The sequence below is a fragment of the Notolepis coatsorum genome (assembly GCF_963971535.1).
Source record: "Notolepis coatsorum genome assembly, chromosome: 5".
Classification (NCBI taxonomy): domain Eukaryota; kingdom Metazoa; phylum Chordata; class Actinopteri; order Aulopiformes; family Paralepididae; genus Notolepis; species Notolepis coatsorum.
Window position 1 is genome coordinate 155,849,093 of NC_140169.1, and position 21,347 is coordinate 155,870,439.

The 21,347-nt window shown below is 49.8% G+C and overlaps 1 protein-coding gene across 1 annotated transcript in view; it reads right to left on the minus strand.

Annotated features, from left to right (window-relative positions):
* The window catches only part of pde11a (phosphodiesterase 11a), a gene marked incomplete at both ends in the record, with an annotated part of 580,355 nt that overhangs the window by 276,765 nt on the left and 282,243 nt on the right, over nucleotides 1-21,347 (minus strand). Inside the window, 2 exons of the mRNA XM_084314342.1 lie at nucleotides 8,582-8,646; nucleotides 9,881-10,021. Of these exons, the coding sequence (XP_084170468.1) occupies nucleotides 8,582-8,646; nucleotides 9,881-10,021 (206 nt within the window). The remainder of the gene's footprint in view (nucleotides 1-8,581; nucleotides 8,647-9,880; nucleotides 10,022-21,347) is intronic.

The following is a 21,347-nucleotide window of genomic DNA, read 5'->3' on the forward strand; positions in this document are numbered from 1 at the left end:
AGTAAACAGCCATCACTGATATAGTGTCTAGTCAGTAACATGGGTCTCCCAGTCCCTCCGCTCTGCAGTAAACAGCCTTCACTGATATACAGTAGAGTGTCTGGTCAGTAACATGGGTATCCCAGTCCCTCCTCTCTGCAGTAAACAGCCATCACTGATATAGAGTGTCTGGTCAGTAACATGGGTATCCCAGTCCCTCCACTCTGCAGTAAACAGTCATCACTGATATAGTGTCTGGTCAGTAACATGGGTCTCCCAGTCCCTCCGCTCTGCAGTAAACAGCCTTCACTGATATATAGTGTCTGGTCAGTAACATGGGTCTCCCAGTCCCTCCACTCTGCAGTAAACAGCCTTCACTGATATATAGTGTCTGGTCAGTAACATGGGTCTCTCAGTCCCTCCACTCTGCAGTAAACAGCCATCACTAATATATAGTGTCTGGTCAGTAACATGGGTCTCCCAGTCCCTCCGCTCTGCAGTAAACAGCCTTCACTGATATATAGTGTCTGGTCAGTAACATGGGTCTCTCAGTCCCTCCACTCTGCAGTAAACAGCCATCACTGATATAGAGTCTCTGGTCAGTAACATGGGTCTCCCAGTCCCTCCACTCTGCAGTAAACAGCCATCACTGATATAGTGTCTGGTCAGTAACATGGGTCTCCCAGTCCCTCCGCTCTGCAGTAAACAGCCTTCACTGATATAGAGTGTCTGGTCAGTAACATGGGTATCCCAGTCCCTCCTCTCTGCAGTAAACAGCCATCACTGATATAGAGTGTCTGGTCAGTAACATGGGTATCCCAGTCCCTCCTCTCTGCAGTAAACAGCCATCACTGATATAGAGTGTCTGGTCAGTAACATGGGTATCCCAGTCCCTCCACTCTGCAGTAAACAGTCATCACTGATATAGAGTGTCTGGTCAGTAACATGGGTCTCCCAGTCCCTCCGCTCTGCAGTAAACAGCCTTCACTGATATATAGTGTCTGGTCAGTAACATGGGTCTCCCAGTCCCTCCACTCTGCAGTAAACAGCCTTCACTGATATATAGTGTCTGGTCAGTAACATGGGTCTCTCAGTCCCTCCACTCTGCAGTAAACAGCCATCACTGATATATAGTGTCTGGTCAGTAACATGGGTCTCCCAGTCCCTCCGCTCTGCAGTAAACAGCCTTCACTGATATATAGTGTCTGGTCAGTAACATGGGTCTCTCAGTCCCTCCACTCTGCAGTAAACAGCCATCACTGATATAGAGTGTCTGGTCAGTAACATGGGTCTCCCAGTCCCTCCACTCTGCAGTAAACAGCCATCACTGATATAGTGTCTGGTCAGTAACATGGGTATCCCAGTCCCTCCGCTCTGCAGTAAACAGCCTTCACTGATATAGAGTGTCTGGTCAGTAACATGGGTATCCCAGTCCCTCCTCTCTGCAGTAAACAGCCATAACTGATATAGAGTGTCTGGTCAGTAACATGGGTATCCCAGTCCCTCCACTCTGCAGTAAACAGTCATCACTGATATAGAGTGTCTGGTCAGTAACATGGGTCTCTCAGTCCCTCTGCTCTGCAGTAAACAGCCATCACTGATATAGAGTGTCTGGTCAGTAACGTGGGTCTCCCAGTCCCTCCACTCTGCAGTAAACAGCCATCAATGATATAGAGTGTCTGGTCAGTAACATGGGTCTCCCAGTCCCTCCGCTCTGCAGTAAACAGTCATCACTGATATAGAGTGTCTGGTCAGTAACATGGGTCTCCCAGTCCCTCCACTCTGCAGTAAACAGCCATCACTGATATAGAGTGTCTGGTCAGTAACATGGGTCTCCCAGTCCCTCCGCTCTGCAGTAAACAGCCATCACTGATATAGTGTCTGGTCAGTAACATGGGTCTCCCAGTCCCTCCACTCTGCAGTAAACAGCCATCAATGATATAGAGCAGGGGTCTTCAATTAAGTTTGGCCGAGGGCCACATTTTTTCCAAGCCATCGTATGGGGGGCCGGATACAAAAACAATGGCTAATTTAATATATATTGATAGTGAAAACATTTTAACTCTGTGACGGACCACCTTATAACTAAGACATACATTTGTGGCAGAGGCAGAGAATGAACAAAATAAACGAGCTGCATAGGTGGCATAATAAACTGTAAACAACATACACATTTTCACTGAACATACCTTTGTCTTTTTGCCATTTTATTATAAAACCAGAGACAAGCGCCCATCTCTTATTGGTCTATCTTACATTACGCGCAACCAATGCGTCTATCTGACAGCCCTTTCTGTGGAGCGCACTGGACTATTGAGAAACAATAGGAATTTTCTATTGGTTCTCCCAGTCCACGTGACCATTTCTAGCATTTTAATTGGCTATAGTGACAGACATAGATATATGATAAATGGATAGATACAGTGGATTAGATGCAGTCCAGGGAAAACAACCAATCTAGATATTTCAAGATTCTATGCTTTACATCCGCGCATTCTCTGAGAGATGCACTAAATTTGTAGATGACAATCGAATCTGATACAATAAAGCAAGTCTGTATCACAAACAAATCCAAAGATATTTAATGTTTTACAAAACATGTCTAGTGTTGCGCCCGGCTTTAGAGGGTTAAAAGCCTAATTGTATTTTTTATTTAGTCAATAAGTGTCTCGTTGTAATTCCTTACCTAATGTAGCGCATCTTCTTGAAGCAGATTCAGCTTTTTTTGCTCTGATTTGACTTCAGTTTAATTGCATTGTTACTATTTACATGTGTGGTGCCGTCACAGTCATATATAAGTAAAGATAAAGTTTGAATGACTTACTGAACTGGTGTTTTAATTTCACACCACACATGTGGTGTGGCTGGTTTGTTATTTCAGCATCAGGCGCTGTCCACCGACTTTTTTCATGTTGAGCAAGCGCTACATTGCACCTCGCTGCCTATACCTGTTATTCACTCTCAACATGGATAAAACAAAGTATAATAAGCATTATTTAGGTGGTGGTAGTTTCTCTATTTGGACATTATAGCTAACATATAGCCTAGCTTAGTTTGTCTGATAAAAAAAAAATTATAATAATTTTTTTTTTTTTTTTTTTTTTTTTTTTTATTTTTTTTAATAATCTGAGGGGCCAGATATTATTGCTGGCGGGCCAATTTCGGCCCGCGGGCCGCCTATTGCCGACCCCTGATATAGAGTGTCTGGTCAGTAACATGGGTCTCCCAGTCCCTCCGCTCTGCAGTAAACAGTCATCACTGATATAGAGTGTCTGGTCAGTAATATGGGTCTCCCAGTCCCTCCGCTCTGCAGTAAACAGTCATCACTGATATAGAGTGTCTGGTCAGTAACATGGGTCTCCCAGTCCCTCCACTCTGCAGTAAACAGCCATCACTGATATAGAGTGTCTGGTCAGTAACATGGGTCTCCCAGTCCCTCCGCTCTGCAGTAAACAGCCATCACTGATATAGTGTCTGGTCAGTAACATGGGTCTCCCAGTCCCTCCGCTCTGCAGTAAACAGTCATCACTGATATAGAGTGTCTGGTCAGTAACATGGGTCTCCCAGTCCCTCCACTCTGCAGTAAACAGCCATCACTGATATAGAGTGTCTGGTCAGTAACATGGGTCTCCCAGTCCCTCCGCTCTGCAGTAAACAGCCATCACTGATATAGTGTCTGGTCAGTAACATGGGTCTCCCAGTCCCTCCACTCTGCAGTAAACAGCCATCAATGATATAGAGTGTCTGGTCAGTAACATGGGTCTCCCAGTCCCTCCGCTCTGCAGTAAACAGTCATCACTGATATAGAGTGTCTGGTCAGTAATATGGGTCTCCCAGTCCCTCCGCTCTGCAGTAAACAGTCATCACTGATATAGAGTGTCTGGTCAGTAACATGGGTCTCCCAGTCCCTCCACTCTGCAGTAAACAGCCATCACTGATATAGAGTGTCTGGTCAGTAACATGGGTCTCCCAGTCCCTCCGCTCTGCAGTAAACAGCCATCACTGATATAGTGTCTGGTCAGTAACATGGGTCTCTCAGTCCCTCCACTCTGCAGTAAACAGCCATCACTGATATAGAGTGTCTGGTCAGTAACATGGGTCTATCAGTCCCTCCGCTCTGCAGTAAACAGCCATCACTGATACAGAGTGTCTGGTCAGTAACATGGGTCTCCCAGTCCCTCCGCTCTGCAGTAAACAGCCATCACTGATATAGAGTGTCTGGTCAGTAACATGGGTCTCTCAGTCCCTCCACTCTGCAGTACAATAGCCATCACTGATATCGTTTTTATTCTGTGTTCCCGTTTCTTTGGGTGGTCCCTGCTGTTCTGCCGGGAACACTGCTGCCGAAATTTAATTCAGTTGAATCGAATAAAGCGAGAGATTCGGTGTAATCGGTGGAAAAACAAACACATTATCAAGGTTGCATGTCAGTTGTATATCAGAGGAAGTGGGTTAGGGTGTTCTTTGGTTCGTCAGTCAAAGGGACACATTTTATGGTTCAGCACCTTGGAGAGCTCATGTTATGGTTCAGCACCTTGGAGAGCTCATGTTATGGTTCAGCACCTTGGAGAGCTCATGTTATGGTTCAGCACCTTGGAGAGCTCATGTTATGGTTTAGCACCTTGGAGAGCTCATGTTATGGTTCAGCACCTTGGAGAGCTCATCTTATGCTCCAGATATCATAGAGAATATTTCCGGTGCTCCAAACAGGAAAACACAGCTTCCCTGTATGTTCTGGGTGGTCCCTGCAGGTCTGCCTGTAACACTACCGTCTCAATCCAGTTTAATAAAGAGATACTTTGTAACAAGCTTTAAATAATAAACATACCTGTTCAGCAATAAATAATGAGAGTACTGGAATAGTGTTAAATTCAAAGTGTTGTATTAAACAAAAAGAGGAGCAAACTAAATAAGGAATCACATAGCAACATACTGTACAACAAAATCATATCAAACCAATAGGAACAGTCCTGTCAGCATTACAGTCCATTAGCACCAACATAAATGTACAGGCCTACCAGACCATGCAGCCCTGCTCTTTAGAGCCAGTAGTGTCCAACCACACTCCATCATTTGAGTGTCCAGAAGGAGATAAGTCTTGGGTTGATCCACATCTTCAAGAGGAAAAGAACAAAAGTAATCCACTGGGGAAACACAGACGGCAGCTGAACTGTCCTTGGTTTATGGAGAATATACTAGGAGGCCTGAAAAATCCGTCCTTCCTCTCACAATAGCAGCAAGCAAACAAATCTCCATGAGTCACAGATTCCAACCCAAGATGACCCCCTGATGGTTAAGACCGCCCCTAACCACACCCATACCTGGAATCTTAAAGGTCAAGTGACCCATATATGCCATATCTTAATCCATATTGAGCCCACACTTCATTTAACAACACCTTGACATCTTCTTCATAAGGTAACGCATGTTACAACTTTCTGTGTCTGCTCTATTTTCTCCATGCTCCTTGAGTGAATCTAACATATACCAGATTAAAAAACCATCAAAACGGGATCAACAAACACATTATGAAGGTTTTTCACACGTCAGTTGTATATCATGGAAGCTACAGATGAAGTGGGTTAGGGTGTTCTTTGGCTTGTGAGGCAAAGGGACACATTTTTATGGTTCAGTAGCTCGGAGAGCTCATTTTACGTTCCAAAAATTATTATTATTTCCGCTCCAAACAGGAAGTGTGCCTGTGTGGAGAGACCTGTGTGAAGACCTGCACAGACATGTACTTCTGGTCTGAACAGCCATGCTGGCAGTTCAGCAAGGCAAGCCGTTCAGCAAGGCAGCCGTTCAGCAAGGCAGCAGTTCAGCAAGGCATCAGTTCTGCTGACAGTGTGGCCCCAGGGGCCCCAGTCGCTCTACACACAGGCAGCAGCGAGGGTTGGGGTGGTCGGGAATTAAATTAATTACATTTCCTGATGGTTATAGATTTTCTTCCTCGAGAGATTCGAGGCTAGTCTCGAGGCTGTATATACCGTATATATATATATTTATTCTTACCGTATATATATATATATATATCCACTGTCTGTACATACGTACCTGCATATAATCCTTTTTACATATCTGTACTATGTCTATATCTGTACACTGTACGCTGCTGGCCAGTATGACTTACTACCATAGTGTATTTATACCTGTATCACTGTACATCTTAATACTACAACTCTGTACATACATCTATTACTCAGTAGTACTCATTTATATATTTTATATCCAGTTTAATCACCTGTACATTGTATGTTACTATTGCACTTTACTGTTACATTTGCACTCTGGTTGGATGCCAAACTTCTTTACTGTACTTGTGCTGTATAATGACAATACATTTTAATCTAATGTAATGTAATCTAATGTAATCTAATCTAGTCACATTCTGGACCACAGCCACGGAAGCCTGATGTTGAGGCCTCCCGTGCTCTTTATATCAAGACTGTACGTTTCCTTCTTTTGCTGCATTTAAAAGTATGATCTCTGACCACCGCGTGTCGACTTGTAACCGTCTTTATTATTATTTATTGTAATTTATGAAATGGCTGATAAGCCGTGTCTTGTTTTGCAAGCTCGTCGTTGCTGTGAACGGGAGCAACATCGGTATGGTGCGAGTTGAAATAAAGGTTTGAAATGAAATTGAAGTGATTTGTGCATTCACAGCTTTAGGGCAGATGAGCTAGTGCACTTCCAGATCACGTGCAGCATTCACACTTCCGAAAGGAGTTAAGTTTCAAGTTTGTTTATTAATTGTCATAGTAACATACAGAATACTTTATCATGAAATGCTTTCTTCTGTATGAGCCCCTGGGAGTGTGCTAGATAAAAATAGATAAAAAGCATAAAATAGAAAAAGTCAAAAGTACGTCAAATAAAGTGTTCAGTTAATATACATATATACAATATACAATACAGAGTAAAAAGAGTTACAGTGAGGTACAGTACAATGCAGAAATGGGATGAGGTACAACTTAGGGTAAGGTGCAATGAGGTATGAATTGTAGTGCAAATCTCTTTACTGATAAATATAAAGTGTGGTAAAGTGTCTAAAGTGAGTAAAGTGAGTGTTTGTTTAAAGTGAGTGTGTACATGTGGATGTGTGTGTGTGCCATGAGTGTAGATGATGGTTTGTTACATAGTGTCATTGTCATTGAGCATCCTGATGGCCGGGGGATAGAAGCTCCTTCTGAGTCTCTCTGTGCCGGCCATGAGACTCCAGTATCGCTTGCCTGACCTCAGCAGTTCAAAGAGGCAGTTGTTTGGGTGACTAGAGTCTTTGATTATTCTCTTAACCTTGGCCCTGCAACGCTTGCTATAAACGTCTATACACACAACTGCAGAATAATGTCGTGCGGTTTCTAAATGGGTTTAAAAGGGGCAGGGGGGACTAAAGATGTACTTGGCAGCGTGCACGTCTTACATGATAAACAGCCACGCGAACCAGCGGGCGACGATGTGTCTCAGGAAGCCTGAGCCGGCCAACCATACAGCCTGACATTTCCTTGATTACTATATTTCTGCAGCTATGATGCTTTTTTAATTACCGCGTCGGTTATCTCTGTGCCGCCTCGGAGTGTGTCGGTGTCGGTTGTATAGCCGGGGCTCCGGACCAGAATGGTTATATCTCTCTCCCTTTTAGCGCCGTTTCTCATCCGTAAACAACCCACACACACGGTATTAAGCATCTCCCCCCCCCCCCCCCCTGAGCCGCTGCACCCGGCAGGGGAGGGGATTAACGAGGGCTCCTGCGGCGAGCGTTCCGTTCACCATCAGCGTATCTCCGCCGCGGCACGCCGCCGTATTCAACCGTCATGTTTCAAACCATGCACTTTCTTTTTTTCCCCCTCTACAAAGTTCCACAAGGAGTCGAGGAGTTTGTCCTCGCTAATGAGTCATCGGAAAGACTCCGTGCAGGATCTGCAGGCGCAGTGGTAGCGGCGGGAGTCGTGGTGGTGGTGGCGGTAGTGATAGTAGTGATAGTAGTGATGGTAGTGATGGTAGTGATGGTGGTGATGGTGGTGATGGTGGTGAGGGGAGTCTCTGGGTGATATTAGTCAGTATATTAGTACATTAGCCGTATAATGTGTGTTATAATGTCACGGTAACTCACTGTACTGAGCATGTCGCTCTGGACTGCTTTTCCATGTACCGGCGGACGGTTGTGATGAATGTGGTAACTATTAACTATTAACCCTTTCAGGCGTGCGATCTCACGAGCCAGATTCGAATTCTAAGCACAGAACATTCTAACGATGATGTCACACATCCTACCGATGGTGTCACATCCTACCGATGATGTCACGATATTCTAACGATCATGGCTACTGGACACAGAAAAGCAACAGAGCACTAAAATTCCAAGAAAGAATTTGGGGAACCCCCCCCCCCCCTCCGAATAAATAAACCTGAAAGGGTTCATCACTGACGTCTAGGTCTATCAGTGGATTAATCTGTCACTGGGGTCTTATTGATTAGTTGTTGTTTTTATCAGTCATTGGTGGAAAATAATAAGAACATTTCTGGCATGAAAAAATACATTTACAACATGCTTTGGCACAACATATATATATACATATATGATACACAACATATACTGTACCTGGTCTCAGTGTCTGCACTGCACTTAGGGGACAGCAGCTCAAAGGACTTGGTAAACTTTACCACCTGTGGAGGATGAGCAGGGTTCGAGTTATGGGGGGGGGGGGGGGCAATGGGGGCTTGGCTCCCATAGATAGAGTCTGGGCCCCCATAGAGACCCCCAACACCTGTCTCTCAAAAAAGTTCATATTTTTTACTTTGATATATATATATGTTTTTTTTTAATTCAATGTACGAATTTGTATTATTTACAGGCAGGCAGGCAGGCAGGCAGGCAGGCAGGCAGACAGGCAGGCAGGCAGGCAGGCAGGCAGACAGACAGGCAGGCAGGCAGGCAGGCAGGCAGGCAGGCAGGCAGGCAGGCAGGCAGGCAGGCAGGCAGACAGACAGACAGGCAGGCATGCAGACAGGCAGGCAGACAGGCAGGCAGGCAGGCAGGCAGGCAGGCAGGCAGGCAGGCAGGCAGGCAGGCAGGCAGGCAGGCAGGCAGGCAGGCAGGCAGGCAGGCAGGCAGACAGGCAGGCAGACAGACAGGCAGGCAGGCAGGCAGGCAGGCAGGCAGGCAGGCAGGCAGGCAGGCAGACAGACAGACAGACAGACAGACAGACAGACAGACAGGCAGGCAGGCAGGCAGACAGACAGACAGACAGGCAGGCAGGCAGGCAGGCAGGCAGGCAGGCAGGCAGGCAGGCAGGCAGGCAGGCAGGCAGGCAGGCAGGCAGACAGCCAGACAGGCAAGCAGGCAGGCAGGCAGGCAGGCAGGCAGGCAGGCAGGCAGGCAGGCAGGCAGGCAGGCAGGCAGGCAGGCAGGCAGGCAGGCAGGCAGGCAGGCAGGCAGGCAGGCAGACAGGCAGACAGACAGGCAGGCAGGCAGGCAGGCAGGCAGACAGACAGACAGACAGGCAGATAGGCAGACAGACAGACAGACAGACAGACAGACAGACAGACAGACAGACAGACAGACAGACAGACAGACAGACAGACAGACAGACAGACAGACAGACAGACAGACAGACAGACAGACATACAGGCAGACAGGCAGACAGGCAGACAGACAGACAGACAGACAGACAGACATACAGACAGACAGACAGACATACAGACAGACAGGCAGGCAGACAGACAGACAGACAGACAGACAGACAGACAGACAGACAGACAGACAGACAGACAGACAGACAGACAGACAGACAGACAGACAGACAGACAGACAGACAGACAGACAGACAGACAGACAGACAGACAGACAGACAGACAGACAGGCAGGTAGGCAGGTAGGCAGGCAGACAGAGGGACTGACCGGGGACTCGATGTCTTCCAGGAGTTGGACGGAGCAGCGCTCGCACTTCAGCAGCGTCTGCGCTCGGTGCATGATCTTCCTCACGATCTTCTCCAGGTCCGTCTGCTCCTCGAACAGGTCGTTCACCACCTCCAGCAGGGCCTGCAGAACCAGAACCACCACAAGGCAGGGCTGAGCCCAAACGTTCCAACATTCCAACCGTCGTTCGTTACGTTGGCATTCGAATTCTAAATCAACATTTGAATTTTAAATTTTTTATAAAAAATTGAATTAAATTTTTTTTTCTATTCATTCTGTTTAAACCAATGGGGTTTTTCTTCACAGTTGCAGATACAGATTAGGCTACACTAATATTATAGTATTAAAAGAAACTGATGAGTAATATTCATTAGAAAGTTGATTTAGTTGGCTGGGGCTTCTCCCTGGGCTGGGTCTGGGGCTGGAAAGTTGATTTAATAAATACTAATTTAATCAGATTAATCACTTTATTCAAATTGAGGAATTAGTTTGAGTATATAAAAAAATATATATTATTAAAAACGTTTTTAAATCTTAAAAAAAATAAAATATATCATATTTCATATATCAATATCAGCAGCGTCTGCGCTCTGTGCATGATGGTAAGGTAAGATAAGGTAAGGTAAGATAAGGTAAGATAAGGTAAGATAAGGTGAGGTAAGATAAGATAAGGTAAGGTAAGGTAAGGTGAGGTAAGATAAGATAAGGTAAGATAAGGTAAGGTAAGATAAGGTAAGGTGAGGTGAGGTAAGATAAGGTAAGGTAAGATAAGATAAGGTAAGGGAAGGTAGGGTAAGATAAGATAAGATATTCCTTTATTGATCCCCATCGGGAAATCCAGGCGTCATAGCAGCATGGGGGAGAGGGGAGGGGGGGCTGCTAAGACAGACTGCCACACACCCCGGCGCCAAACGTTGTTTTCAATAACAACAACAAATAAACTCCCTCTGACATAAGCGTGTTCCTGAACCGCTAGCCGCTGCGGTCACCAGAGAGACACTTCACCTGCGGAGCTGTTAGAGAGAGAGAGCGGTCACGCTAAAAAAAGAACAAACTAAAACTAAAACGAACTAAAACGAAAGCGAACGCAAAAAACGAACACAAAAAAAAGAATGCAAAAAAAAGAACGTAAAAAAAAGAGCGTCACCAGAGAGACACTTCACCTGCTGAGCTGTTCGAGAGAGAGAGCGGTCACCAGAGAGACACTTCACGTGCTGAGCTGTTAGAGAGAGAGAGCGGTCACCAGAGAGACACTTCACCTGCTGAGCTGTTAGAGAGAGAGAGCGGTCACCAGAGAGACACTTCACCTGCTGAGCTGTTAGAGAGAGAGAGAGAGAGAGAGAGCGGTCACCAGAGAGACACTTCACCTGCTGAGCTGTTAGAGAGAGAGAGAGAGCGGTCACCAGAGAGACACTTCACCTGCTGAGCTGTTAGAGAGAGAGAGCGGTCACCAGAGAGACACTTCACCTGCTGAGCTGTTAGAGAGAGAGAGCGGTCACCAGAGAGACACTTCACCTGCTGAGCTGTTAGAGAGAGAGAGCGGTCACCAGAGAGACACTTCACTTGCTGAGCTGTTAGAGAGAGAGAGAGAGCGGTCACCAGAGAGACACTTCACCTGCTGAGCTGTGAGAGAGAGAGCGGTCACCAGAGAGACACTTCACCTGCTGAGCTGTGAGAGAGAGAGCGGTCACCAGAGAGACACTTCACCTGCTGAGCTGTTAGAGAGAGAGAGCGGTCACCAGAGAGACACTTCACCTGCTGAGCCGTGAGAGAGAGAGAGCGGTCACCAGAGAGACACTTCACCTGCTGAGCCGTGAGAGAGAGAGAGCGGTCACCAGAGAGACACTTCACCTGCTGAGCTGTTAGAGAGAGAGAGCGGTCACCAGAGAGACACTTCACCTGCTGAGCCGTGAGAGAGAGAGAGCGGTCACCAGAGAGACACTTCACCTGCTGAGCTGTGAGAGAGAGAGAGCGGTCACCAGAGAGACACTTCACCTGCTGAGCTGTGAGAGAGAGAGAGCGGTCACCAGAGAGACACTTCACCTGCTGAGCTGTGAGAGAGAGAGCGGTCACCAGAGAGACACTTCACCTGCTGAGCTGTTAGAGAGAGAGAGCAGTCACCAGAGAGACAATTCACCTGCTGAGCCTTGAGAGAGAGAGAGCGGTCACCAGAGAGACACTTCACCTGCTGAGCCGTGAGAGAGAGAGAGCGGTCACCAGAGAGACACTTCACCTGCTGAGCTGTTAGAGAGAGAGAGCGGTCACCAGAGAGACACTTCACCTGCTGAGCCGTGAGAGAGAGAGAGCGGTCACCAGAGAGACACTTCACCTGCTGAGCTGTGAGAGAGAGAGAGCGGTCACCAGAGAGACACTTCACCTGCTGATCTGTTAGAGAGAGAGAGAGCGGTCACCAGAGAGACACTTCACCTGCTGAGCTGTTAGAGAGAGAGAGAGAGAGAGAGAGAGAGAGAGAGCGGTCACCAGAGAGACACTTCACCTGCTGAGCTGTGAGAGAGAGAGAGTGGTCACCAGAGAGACACTTCACCTGCTGAGCTGTGAGAGAGAGAGAGCGGTCACCAGAGAGACACTTCACCTGCTGAGCTGTGAGAGAGAGAGAGTGGTCACCAGAGAGACACTTCACCTGCTGATCTGTTAGAGAGAGAGAGAGCGGTCACCAGAGAGACACTTCACCTGCTGAGCTGTAAGAGAGAGAGAGCGGTCACCAGAGAGACACTTCACCTGCTGATCTGTTAGAGAGAGAGAGCGGTCACCAGAGAGACACTTCACCTGCTGAGCTGTTAGAGAGAGAGAGCGGTCACCAGAGAGACACTTCACCTGCTGAGCTGTGAGAGAGAGAGAGCGGTCACCAGAGAGACACTTCACCTGCTGAGCTGTTAGAGATAGAGAGCGGTCACCAGAGAGACACTTCACCTGCTGAGCTGTTAGAGAGAGAGAGCGGTCACCAGAGAGACACTTCACCTGCTGAGCTGTGAGAGAGAGAGCGGTCACCAGAGAGACACTTCACCTGCTGATCTGTTAGAGAGAGAGAGCGGTCACCAGAGAGACACTTCACCTGCTGATCTGTTAGAGAGAGAGAGAGCGGTCACCAGAGAGACACTTCACCTGCTGAGCTGTTAGAGAGAGAGAGAGAGAGAGAGAGAGAGAGAGAGAGAGAGAGAGCGGGCACCAGAGAGACACTTCACCTGCTGAGCCGTGAGAGAGAGAGAGCGGTCACCAGAGAGACACTTCACCTGCTGAGCTGTGAGAGAGAGAGAGCGGTCACCAGAGAGACACTTCACCTGCTGAGCTGTGAGAGAGAGAGAGCGGTCACCAGAGAGACACTTCACCTGCTGAGCTGTAAGAGAGAGAGAGCGGTCACCAGAGAGACACTTCACCTGCTGATCTGTTAGAGAGAGAGAGCGGTCACCAGAGAGACACTTCACCTGCTGAGCTGTTAGAGAGAGAGAGCGGTCACCAGAGAGACACTTCACCTGCTGAGCTGTGAGAGAGAGAGAGCGGTCACCAGAGAGACACTTCACCTGCTGAGCTGTTAGAGATAGAGAGCGGTCACCAGAGAGACACTTCACCTGCTGAGCTGTTAGAGAGAGAGAGCGGCCACCAGAGAGACACTTCACCTGCTGAGCTGTTAGAGAGAGAGAGCGGTCACCAGAGAGACACTTCACCTGCTGAGCTGTTAGAGAGAGAGAGCGGTCACCAGAGAGACACTTCACCTGCTGATCTGTTAGAGAGAGAGAGCGGTCACCAGAGAGACACTTCACCTGCTGAGCTGTTAGAGAGAGAGAGCGATCACCAGAGAGACACTTCACCTGCTGAGCTGTTAGAGAGAGAGAGAGAGAGAGAGAGAGAGAGAGAGAGAGAGAGAGAGAGAGAGAGAGAGAGAGAGAGAGAGAGAGAGAGAGAGCGGTCACCAGAGAGACACTTCACCTGCTGAGCTGTTAGGGAGAGAAAGAGAGCGGTCACCAGAGAGACACTTCACCTGCTGAGCCATGAGAGAGAGAGAGCGGTCACCAGAGAGACACTTCACTTGCTGATCTGTTAGAGAGAGAGAGCGGTCACCAGAGAGACACTTCACCTGCTGAGCTGTGAGAGAGAGAGAGCGGTCACCAGAGAGACACTTCACCTGCTGAGCTGTTAGAGAGAGAGAGAGCGGTCACCAGAGAGACACTTTACCTGCTGATCTGTTAGAGAGAGAGCGGTCACCAGAGAGACACTTCACCTGCTGAGCTGTGAGAGAGAGAGCGGTCACCAGAGAGACACTTCACCTGCTGAGCTGTTAGAGAGAGAGAGCGGTCACCAGAGAGACACTTCACCTGCTGATCTGTTAGAGAGAGAGAGCGGTCACCAGAGAGACACTTCACCTGCTGAGCCGTGAGAGAGAGAGAGCGGTCACCAGAGAGACACTTCACCTGCTGATCTGTTAGAGAGAGAGAGCGGTCACCAGAGAGACACTTCACCTGCTGAGCTGTTAGAGAGAGAGAGAGAGAGAGAGAGAGAGAGAGAGAGAGAGAGAGAGAGAGAGAGAGAGAGAGAGAGAGAGAGCGGTCACCAGAGAGACACTTCACCTGCTGAGCTGTTAGGGAGAGAGAGAGAGCGGTCACCAGAGAGACACTTCACCTGCTGAGCCGTGAGAGAGAGAGAGCGGTCACCAGAGAGACACTTCACCTGCTGAGCTGTGAGAGAGAGAGAGCGGTCACCAGAGAGACACTTCACCTGCTGATCTGTTAGATAGAGAGAGAGCGGTCACCAGAGAGACACTTCACCTGCTGAGCTGTTAGAGAGAGAGAGAGAGAGAGAGCGGTCACCAGAGAGACACTTCACCTGCTGAGCCGTGAGAGAGAGAGCGGTCACCAGAGAGACACTTCACCTGCTGAGCTGTGAGAGAGAGAGAGCGGTCACCAGAGAGACACTTCACCTGCTGATCTGTTAGAGAGAGAGAGAGCGGTCACCAGAGAGACACTTCACCTGCTGAGCTGTGAGAGAGAGAGAGCGGTCACCAGAGAGACACTTCACCTGCTGAGCTGTTAGAGAGAGAGAGCGGTCACCAGAGAGACACTTCACCTGCTGATCTGTTAGAGAGAGAGCGGTCACCAGAGAGACACTTCACCTGCTGAGCTGTTAGAGAGAGAGAGCGGTCACCAGAGAGACACTTCACCTGCTGAGCCGTGAGAGAGAGAGGGCGGTCACCAGAGAGACACTTCACCTGCTGAGCTGTGAGAGAGAGAGACGGTCACCAGAGAGACACTTCACCTGCTGAGCTGTTAGAGAGAGAGAGCGGTCACCAGAGAGACACTTCACCTGCTGAGTTGTTAGAGAGAGAGAGCGGTCACCAGAGAGACACTTCACCTGCTGAGCTGTGAGAGAGAGAGCGGTCACCAGAGAGACACTTCACCTGCTGATCTGTTAGAGAGAGAGAGCGGTCACCAGAGAGACACTTCACCTGCTGAGCTGTTAGAGAGAGAGAGAGCGGTCACCAGAGAGACACTTCACCTGCTGAGCTGTTAGAGAGAGAGAGCGGTCACCAGAGAGACACTTCACCTGCTGAGCTGTTAGAGAGAGAGAGCGGTCACCAGAGAGACACTTCACCTGCGGATCTGTTAGAGAGAGAGAGCGGTCACCAGAGAGACACTTCACCTGCTGAGCTGTGAGAGAGAGAGAGCGGTCACCAGAGAGACACTTCACCTGCTGAGCTGTTAGGGAGAGAGAGAGAGCGGTCACCAGAGAGACACTTCACCTGCTGATCTGTTAGAGAGAGAGAGCGGTCACCAGAGAGACACTTCACCTGCTGAGCCATGAGAGAGAGAGAGCGGTCACCAGAGAGACACTTCACTTGCTGATCTGTTAGAGAGAGAGAGCGGTCACCAGAGAGACACTTCACCTGCTGAGCTGTGAGAGAGAGAGAGCGGTCACCAGAGAGACACTTCACCTGCTGAGCTGTTAGAGAGAGAGAGAGCGGTCACCAGAGAGACACTTCACCTGCTGATCTGTTAGAGAGAGAGCGGTCACCAGAGAGACACTTCACCTGCTGAGCTGTGAGAGAGAGAGCGGTCATCAGAGAGACACTTCACCTGCTGAGCTGTTAGAGAGAGAGAGCGGTCACCAGAGAGACACTTCACCTGCTGAGCTGTTAGAGAGAGAGAGAGAGAGAGAGAGAGAGAGAGAGAGAGAGAGAGAGAGAGAGAGAGAGAGAGAGAGAGAGCGGTCACCAGAGAGACACTTAACCTGCTGAGCTGTTAGGGAGAGAGAGAGAGCGGTCACCAGAGAGACACTTCACCTGCTGAGCCGTGAGAGAGAGAGAGCGGTCACCAGAGAGACACTTCACCTGCTGAGCTGTGAGAGAGAGAGAGCGGTCACCAGAGAGACACTTCACCTGCTGTTAGAGAGAGAGAGAGCGGTCACCAGAGAGACACTTCACCTGCTGATCTGTTAGATAGAGAGAGAGCGGTCACCAGAGAGACACTTCACCTGCTGAGCTGTTAGAGAGAGAGAGAGAGAGAGAGCGGTCACCAGAGAGACACTTCACCTGCTGAGCTGTTAGAGAGAGAGAGCGGTCACCAGAGAGACACTTCACCTGCTGATCTGTTAGAGAGAGAGAGCGGTCACCAGAGAGACACTTCACCTGCTGAGCCGTGAGAGAGAGAGAGCGGTCACCAGAGAGACACTTCACCTGCTGAGCTGTGAGAGAGAGATAGCGGTCACCAGAGAGACACTTCACCTGCTGATCTGTTAGAGAGAGAGAGTGGTCACCAGAGAGACACTTCACCTGCTGAGCTGTGAGAGAGAGAGAGCGGTCACCAGAGAGACACTTCACCTGCTGAGCTGTTAGAGAGAGAGAGCGGTCACCAGAGAGACACTTCACCTGCTGAGCTGTTAGAGAGAGAGAGAGAGCGGTCACCAGAGAGACACTTCACCTGCTGAGCTGTTAGAGAGAGAGAGAGAGCGGTCACCAGAGAGACACTTCACCTGCTGAGCTGTTAGAGAGAGAGAGAGAGCGGTCACCAGAGAGACACTTCACCTGCTGAGCTGTGAGAGAGAGAGAGCGGTCACCAGAGAGACACTTCACTTGCTGATCTGTTAGAGAGAGAGAGCGGTCACCAGAGAGACACTTCACCTGCTGAGCTGTGAGAGAGAGAGAGCGGTCACCAGAGAGACACTTCACCTGCTGAGCTGTTAGAGAGAGAGAGCGGTCACCAGAGAGACACTTCACCTGCTGATCTGTTAGAGAGAGAGCGGTCACCAGAGAGACACTTCACCTGCTGAGCTGTTAGAGAGAGAGAGCGGTCACCAGAGAGACACTTCACCTGCTGATCTGTTAGAGAGAGAGAGCGGTCACCAGAGAGACACTTCACCTGCTGAGCCGTGAGAGAGAGAGAGCGGTCACCAGAGAGACACTTCACCTGCTGAGCTGTGAGAGAGAGATAGCGGTCACCAGAGAGACACTTCACCTGCTGATCTGTTAGAGAGAGAGAGCGGTCACCAGAGAGACACTTCACCTGCTGAGCCGTGAGAGAGAGAGAGCGGTCACCAGAGAGACACTTCACCTGCTGAGCTGTGAGAGAGAGATAGCGGTCACCAGAGAGACACTTCACCTGCTGATCTGTTAGAGAGAGAGCAGTCACCAGAGAGACACTTCACCTGCTGAGCTGTGAGAGAGAGAGAGCGGTCACCAGAGAGACACTTCACCTGCTGAGCTGTGAGAGAGAGAGAGCGGTCACCAGAGAGACACTTCACCTGCTGAGCTGTTAGAGAGAGAGAGCGGTCACCAGAGAGACACTTCACCTGCTGAGCTGTTAGAGAGAGAGAGAGAGCGGTCACCAGAGAGACACTTCACCTGCTGAGCTGTTAGAGAGAGAGAGAGAGCGGTCACCAGAGAGACACTTCACCTGCTGAGCTGTTAGAGAGAGAGAGAGAGCGGTCACCAGAGAGACACTTCACCTGCTGAGCTGTGAGAGAGAGAGAGCGGTCACCAGAGAGACACTTCACCTGCTGAGCTGTTAGAGATAGAGAGCGGTCACCAGAGAGACACTTCACCTGCTGAGCTGTTAGAGAGAGAGAGCGGCCACCAGAGAGACACTTCACCTGCTGAGCTGTTAGAGAGAGAGAGCGGTCACCAGAGAGACACTTCACCTGCTGAGCTGTTAGAGAGAGAGAGCGGTCACCAGAGAGACACTTCACCTGCTGATCTGTTAGAGAGAGAGCGGTCACCAGAGAGACACTTCACCTGCTGATCTGTTAGAGAGACAGCGGTCACCAGAGAGACACTTCACCTGCTGAGCTGTTAGAGAGAGAGAGCGGTCACCAGAGAGACACTTCACCTGCTGAGCTGTTAGAGAGAGAGAGAGGAGAGAGAGAGAGAGAGAGAGAGAGAGAGAGAGAGAGAGAGAGAGAGAGAGAGAGAGCGGTCACCAGAGAGACACTTCACCTGCTGAGCTGTTAGGGAGAGAGAGAGAGCGGTCACCAGAGAGACACTTCACCTGCTGAGCCGTGAGAGAGAGAGAGCGGTCACCAGAGAGACACTTCACCTGCTGAGCTGTGAGAGAGAGAGAACGGTCACCAGAGAGACACTTCACCTGCTGTTAGAGAGAGAGAGAGCGGTCACCAGAGAGAAACTTCACCTGCTGAGCTGTGAGAGAGAGAGAGCGGTCACCAGAGAGACACTTCACCTGCTGATCTGTTAGATAGAGAGAGAGCGGTCACCAGAGAGACACTTCACCTGCTGAGCTGTTAGAGAGAGAGAGAGAGAGAGCGGTCACCAGAGAGACACTTCACCTGCTGAGCCGTGAGAGAGAGAGCGGTCACCAGAGAGACACTTCACCTGCTGAGCTGTGAGAGAGAGAGCGGTCACCAGAGAGACACTTCACCTGCTGATCTGTTAGAGAGAGAGAGAGCGGTCACCAGAGAGACACTTCACCTGCTGAGCTGTGAGAGAGAGAGAGCGGTCACCAGAGAGACACTTCACCTGCTGAGCTGTTAGAGAGAGAGAGCGGTCACCAGAGAGACACTTCACCTGCTGATCTGTTAGAGAGAGAGCGGTCACCAGAGAGACACTTCACCTGCTGAGCTGTTAGAGAGAGAGAGCGGTCACCAGAGAGACACTTCACCTGCTGAGCTGTTAGAGAGAGAGAGCGGTCACCAGAGAGACACTTCACCTGCTGAGCTGTTAGAGAGAGAGAGCGGTCACCAGAGAGACACTTCACCTGCTGATCTGTTAGAGAGAGAGAGCGGTCACCAGAGAGACACTTCACCTGCTGAGCTGTTAGAGATAGAGAGCGGTCACCAGAGAGACACTTCACCTGCTGAGCTGTGAGAGAGAGAGCGGTCACCAGAGAGACACTTCACCTGCTGATCTGTTAGAGAGAGAGAGCGGTCACCAGAGAGACACTTCACCTGCTGATCTGTTAGAGAGAGAGAGAGCGGTCACCAGAGAGACACTTCACCTGCTGAGCTGTTAGAGAGAGAGAGAGAGAGAGAGAGAGAGAGAGAGAGAGAGAGAGAGAGAGAGAGCGGGCACCAGAGAGACACTTCACCTGCTGAGCCGTGAGAGAGAGAGAGCGGTCACCAGAGAGACACTTCACCTGCTGAGCTGTGAGAGAGAGAGAGCGGTCACCAGAGAGACACTTCACCTGCTGAGCTGTGAGAGAGAGAGAGCGGTCACCAGAGAGACACTTCACCTGCTGAGCTGTAAGAGAGAGAGAGCGGTCACCAGAGAGACACTTCACCTGCTGATCTGTTAGAGAGAGAGAGCGGTCACCAGAGAGACACTTCACCTGCTGAGCTGTTAGAGAGAGAGAGCGGTCACCAGAGAGACACTTCACCTGCTGAGCTGTGAGAGAGAGAGAGCGGTCACCAGAGAGACACTTCACCTGCTGAGCTGTTAGAGATAGAGAGCGGTCACCAGAGAGACACTTCACCTGCTGAGCTGTTAGAGAGAGAGAGCGGTCACCAGAGAGACACTTCACCTGCTGAGCTGTTAGAGAGAGAGAGCGGCCACCAGAGAGACACTTCACCTGCTGAGCTGTTAGAGAGAGAGAGCGGTCACCAGAGAGACACTTCACCTGCTGAGCTGTTAGAGAGAGAGAGCGGTCACCAGAGAGACACTTCACCTGCTGATCTGTTAGAGAGAGAGAGCGGTCACCAGAGAGACACTTCACCTGCTGAGCCGTGAGAGAGAGAGAGCGGTCACCAGAGAGAAACTTCACCTGCTGAGCTGTGAGAGAGAGAGAGCGGTCACCAGAGAGACACTTCACCTGCTGATCTGTTAGAGAGAGAGCGGTCACCAGAGAGACACTTCACCTGCTGATCTGTTAGAGAGAGAGCGGTCACCAGAGAGACACTTCACCTGCTGAGCTGTTAGAGAGAGAGAGCGGTCACCAGAGAGACACTTCACCTGCTGAGCTGTTAGAGAGAGAGAGAGAGAGAGAGAGAGAGAGAGAGAGAGAGAGAGAGAGAGAGAGAGAGAGAGAGAGAGCGGTCACCAGAGAGACACTTCACCTGCTGAGCTGTTAGGGAGAGAGAGAGAGCGGTCACCAGAGAGACACTTCACCTGCTGAGCCATGAGAGAGAGAGAGCGGTCACCAGAGAGACACTTCACCTGCTGAGCTGTGAGAGAGAGAGAGCGGTCACCAGAGAGACACTTCACCTGCTGTTAGAGAGAGAGAGAGCGGTCACCAGAGAGAAACTTCACCTGCTGAGCTGTGAGAGAGAGAGAGCGGTCACCAGAGAGACACTTCACCTGCTGATCTGTTAGATAGAGAGAGAGCGGTCACCAGAGAGACACTTCACCTGCTGAGCTGTTAGAGAGAGAGAGAGAGCGGTCACCAGAGAGACACTTCACCTGCTGAGCCGTGAGAGAGAGAGCGGTCACCAGAGAGACACTTCACCTGCTGAGCTGTGAGAGAGAGAGAGCGGTCACCAGAGAGACACTTCACCTGCTGATCTGTTAGAGAGAGAGAGAGCGGTCACCAGAGAGACACTTCACCTGCTGAGCTGTGAGAGAGAGAAAGCGGTCACCAGAGAGACACTTCACCTGCTGAGCTGTTAGAGAGAGAGAGCGGTCACCAGAGAGACACTTCACCTGCTGATCTGTTAGAGAGAGAGCGGTCACCAGAGAGACACTTCACCTGCTGAGCTGTTAGAGAGAGGGAGCGGTCACCAGAGAGACACTTCACCTGCTGAGCTGTTAGAGAGAGAGAGCGGTCACCAGAGAGACACTTCACCTGCTGAGCTGTTAGAGAGAGAGAGCGGTCACCAGAGAGACACTTCACCTGCTGATCTGTTAGAGAGAGAGAGCGGTCACCAGAGAGACACTTCACCTGCTGAGCCGTGAGAGAGAGAGAGCGGTCACCAGAGAGAAACTTCACCTGCTGAGCCGTGAGAGAGAGAGAGCGGTCACTAGAGAGACACTTCACCTGCTGATCTGTTAGAGAGAGAG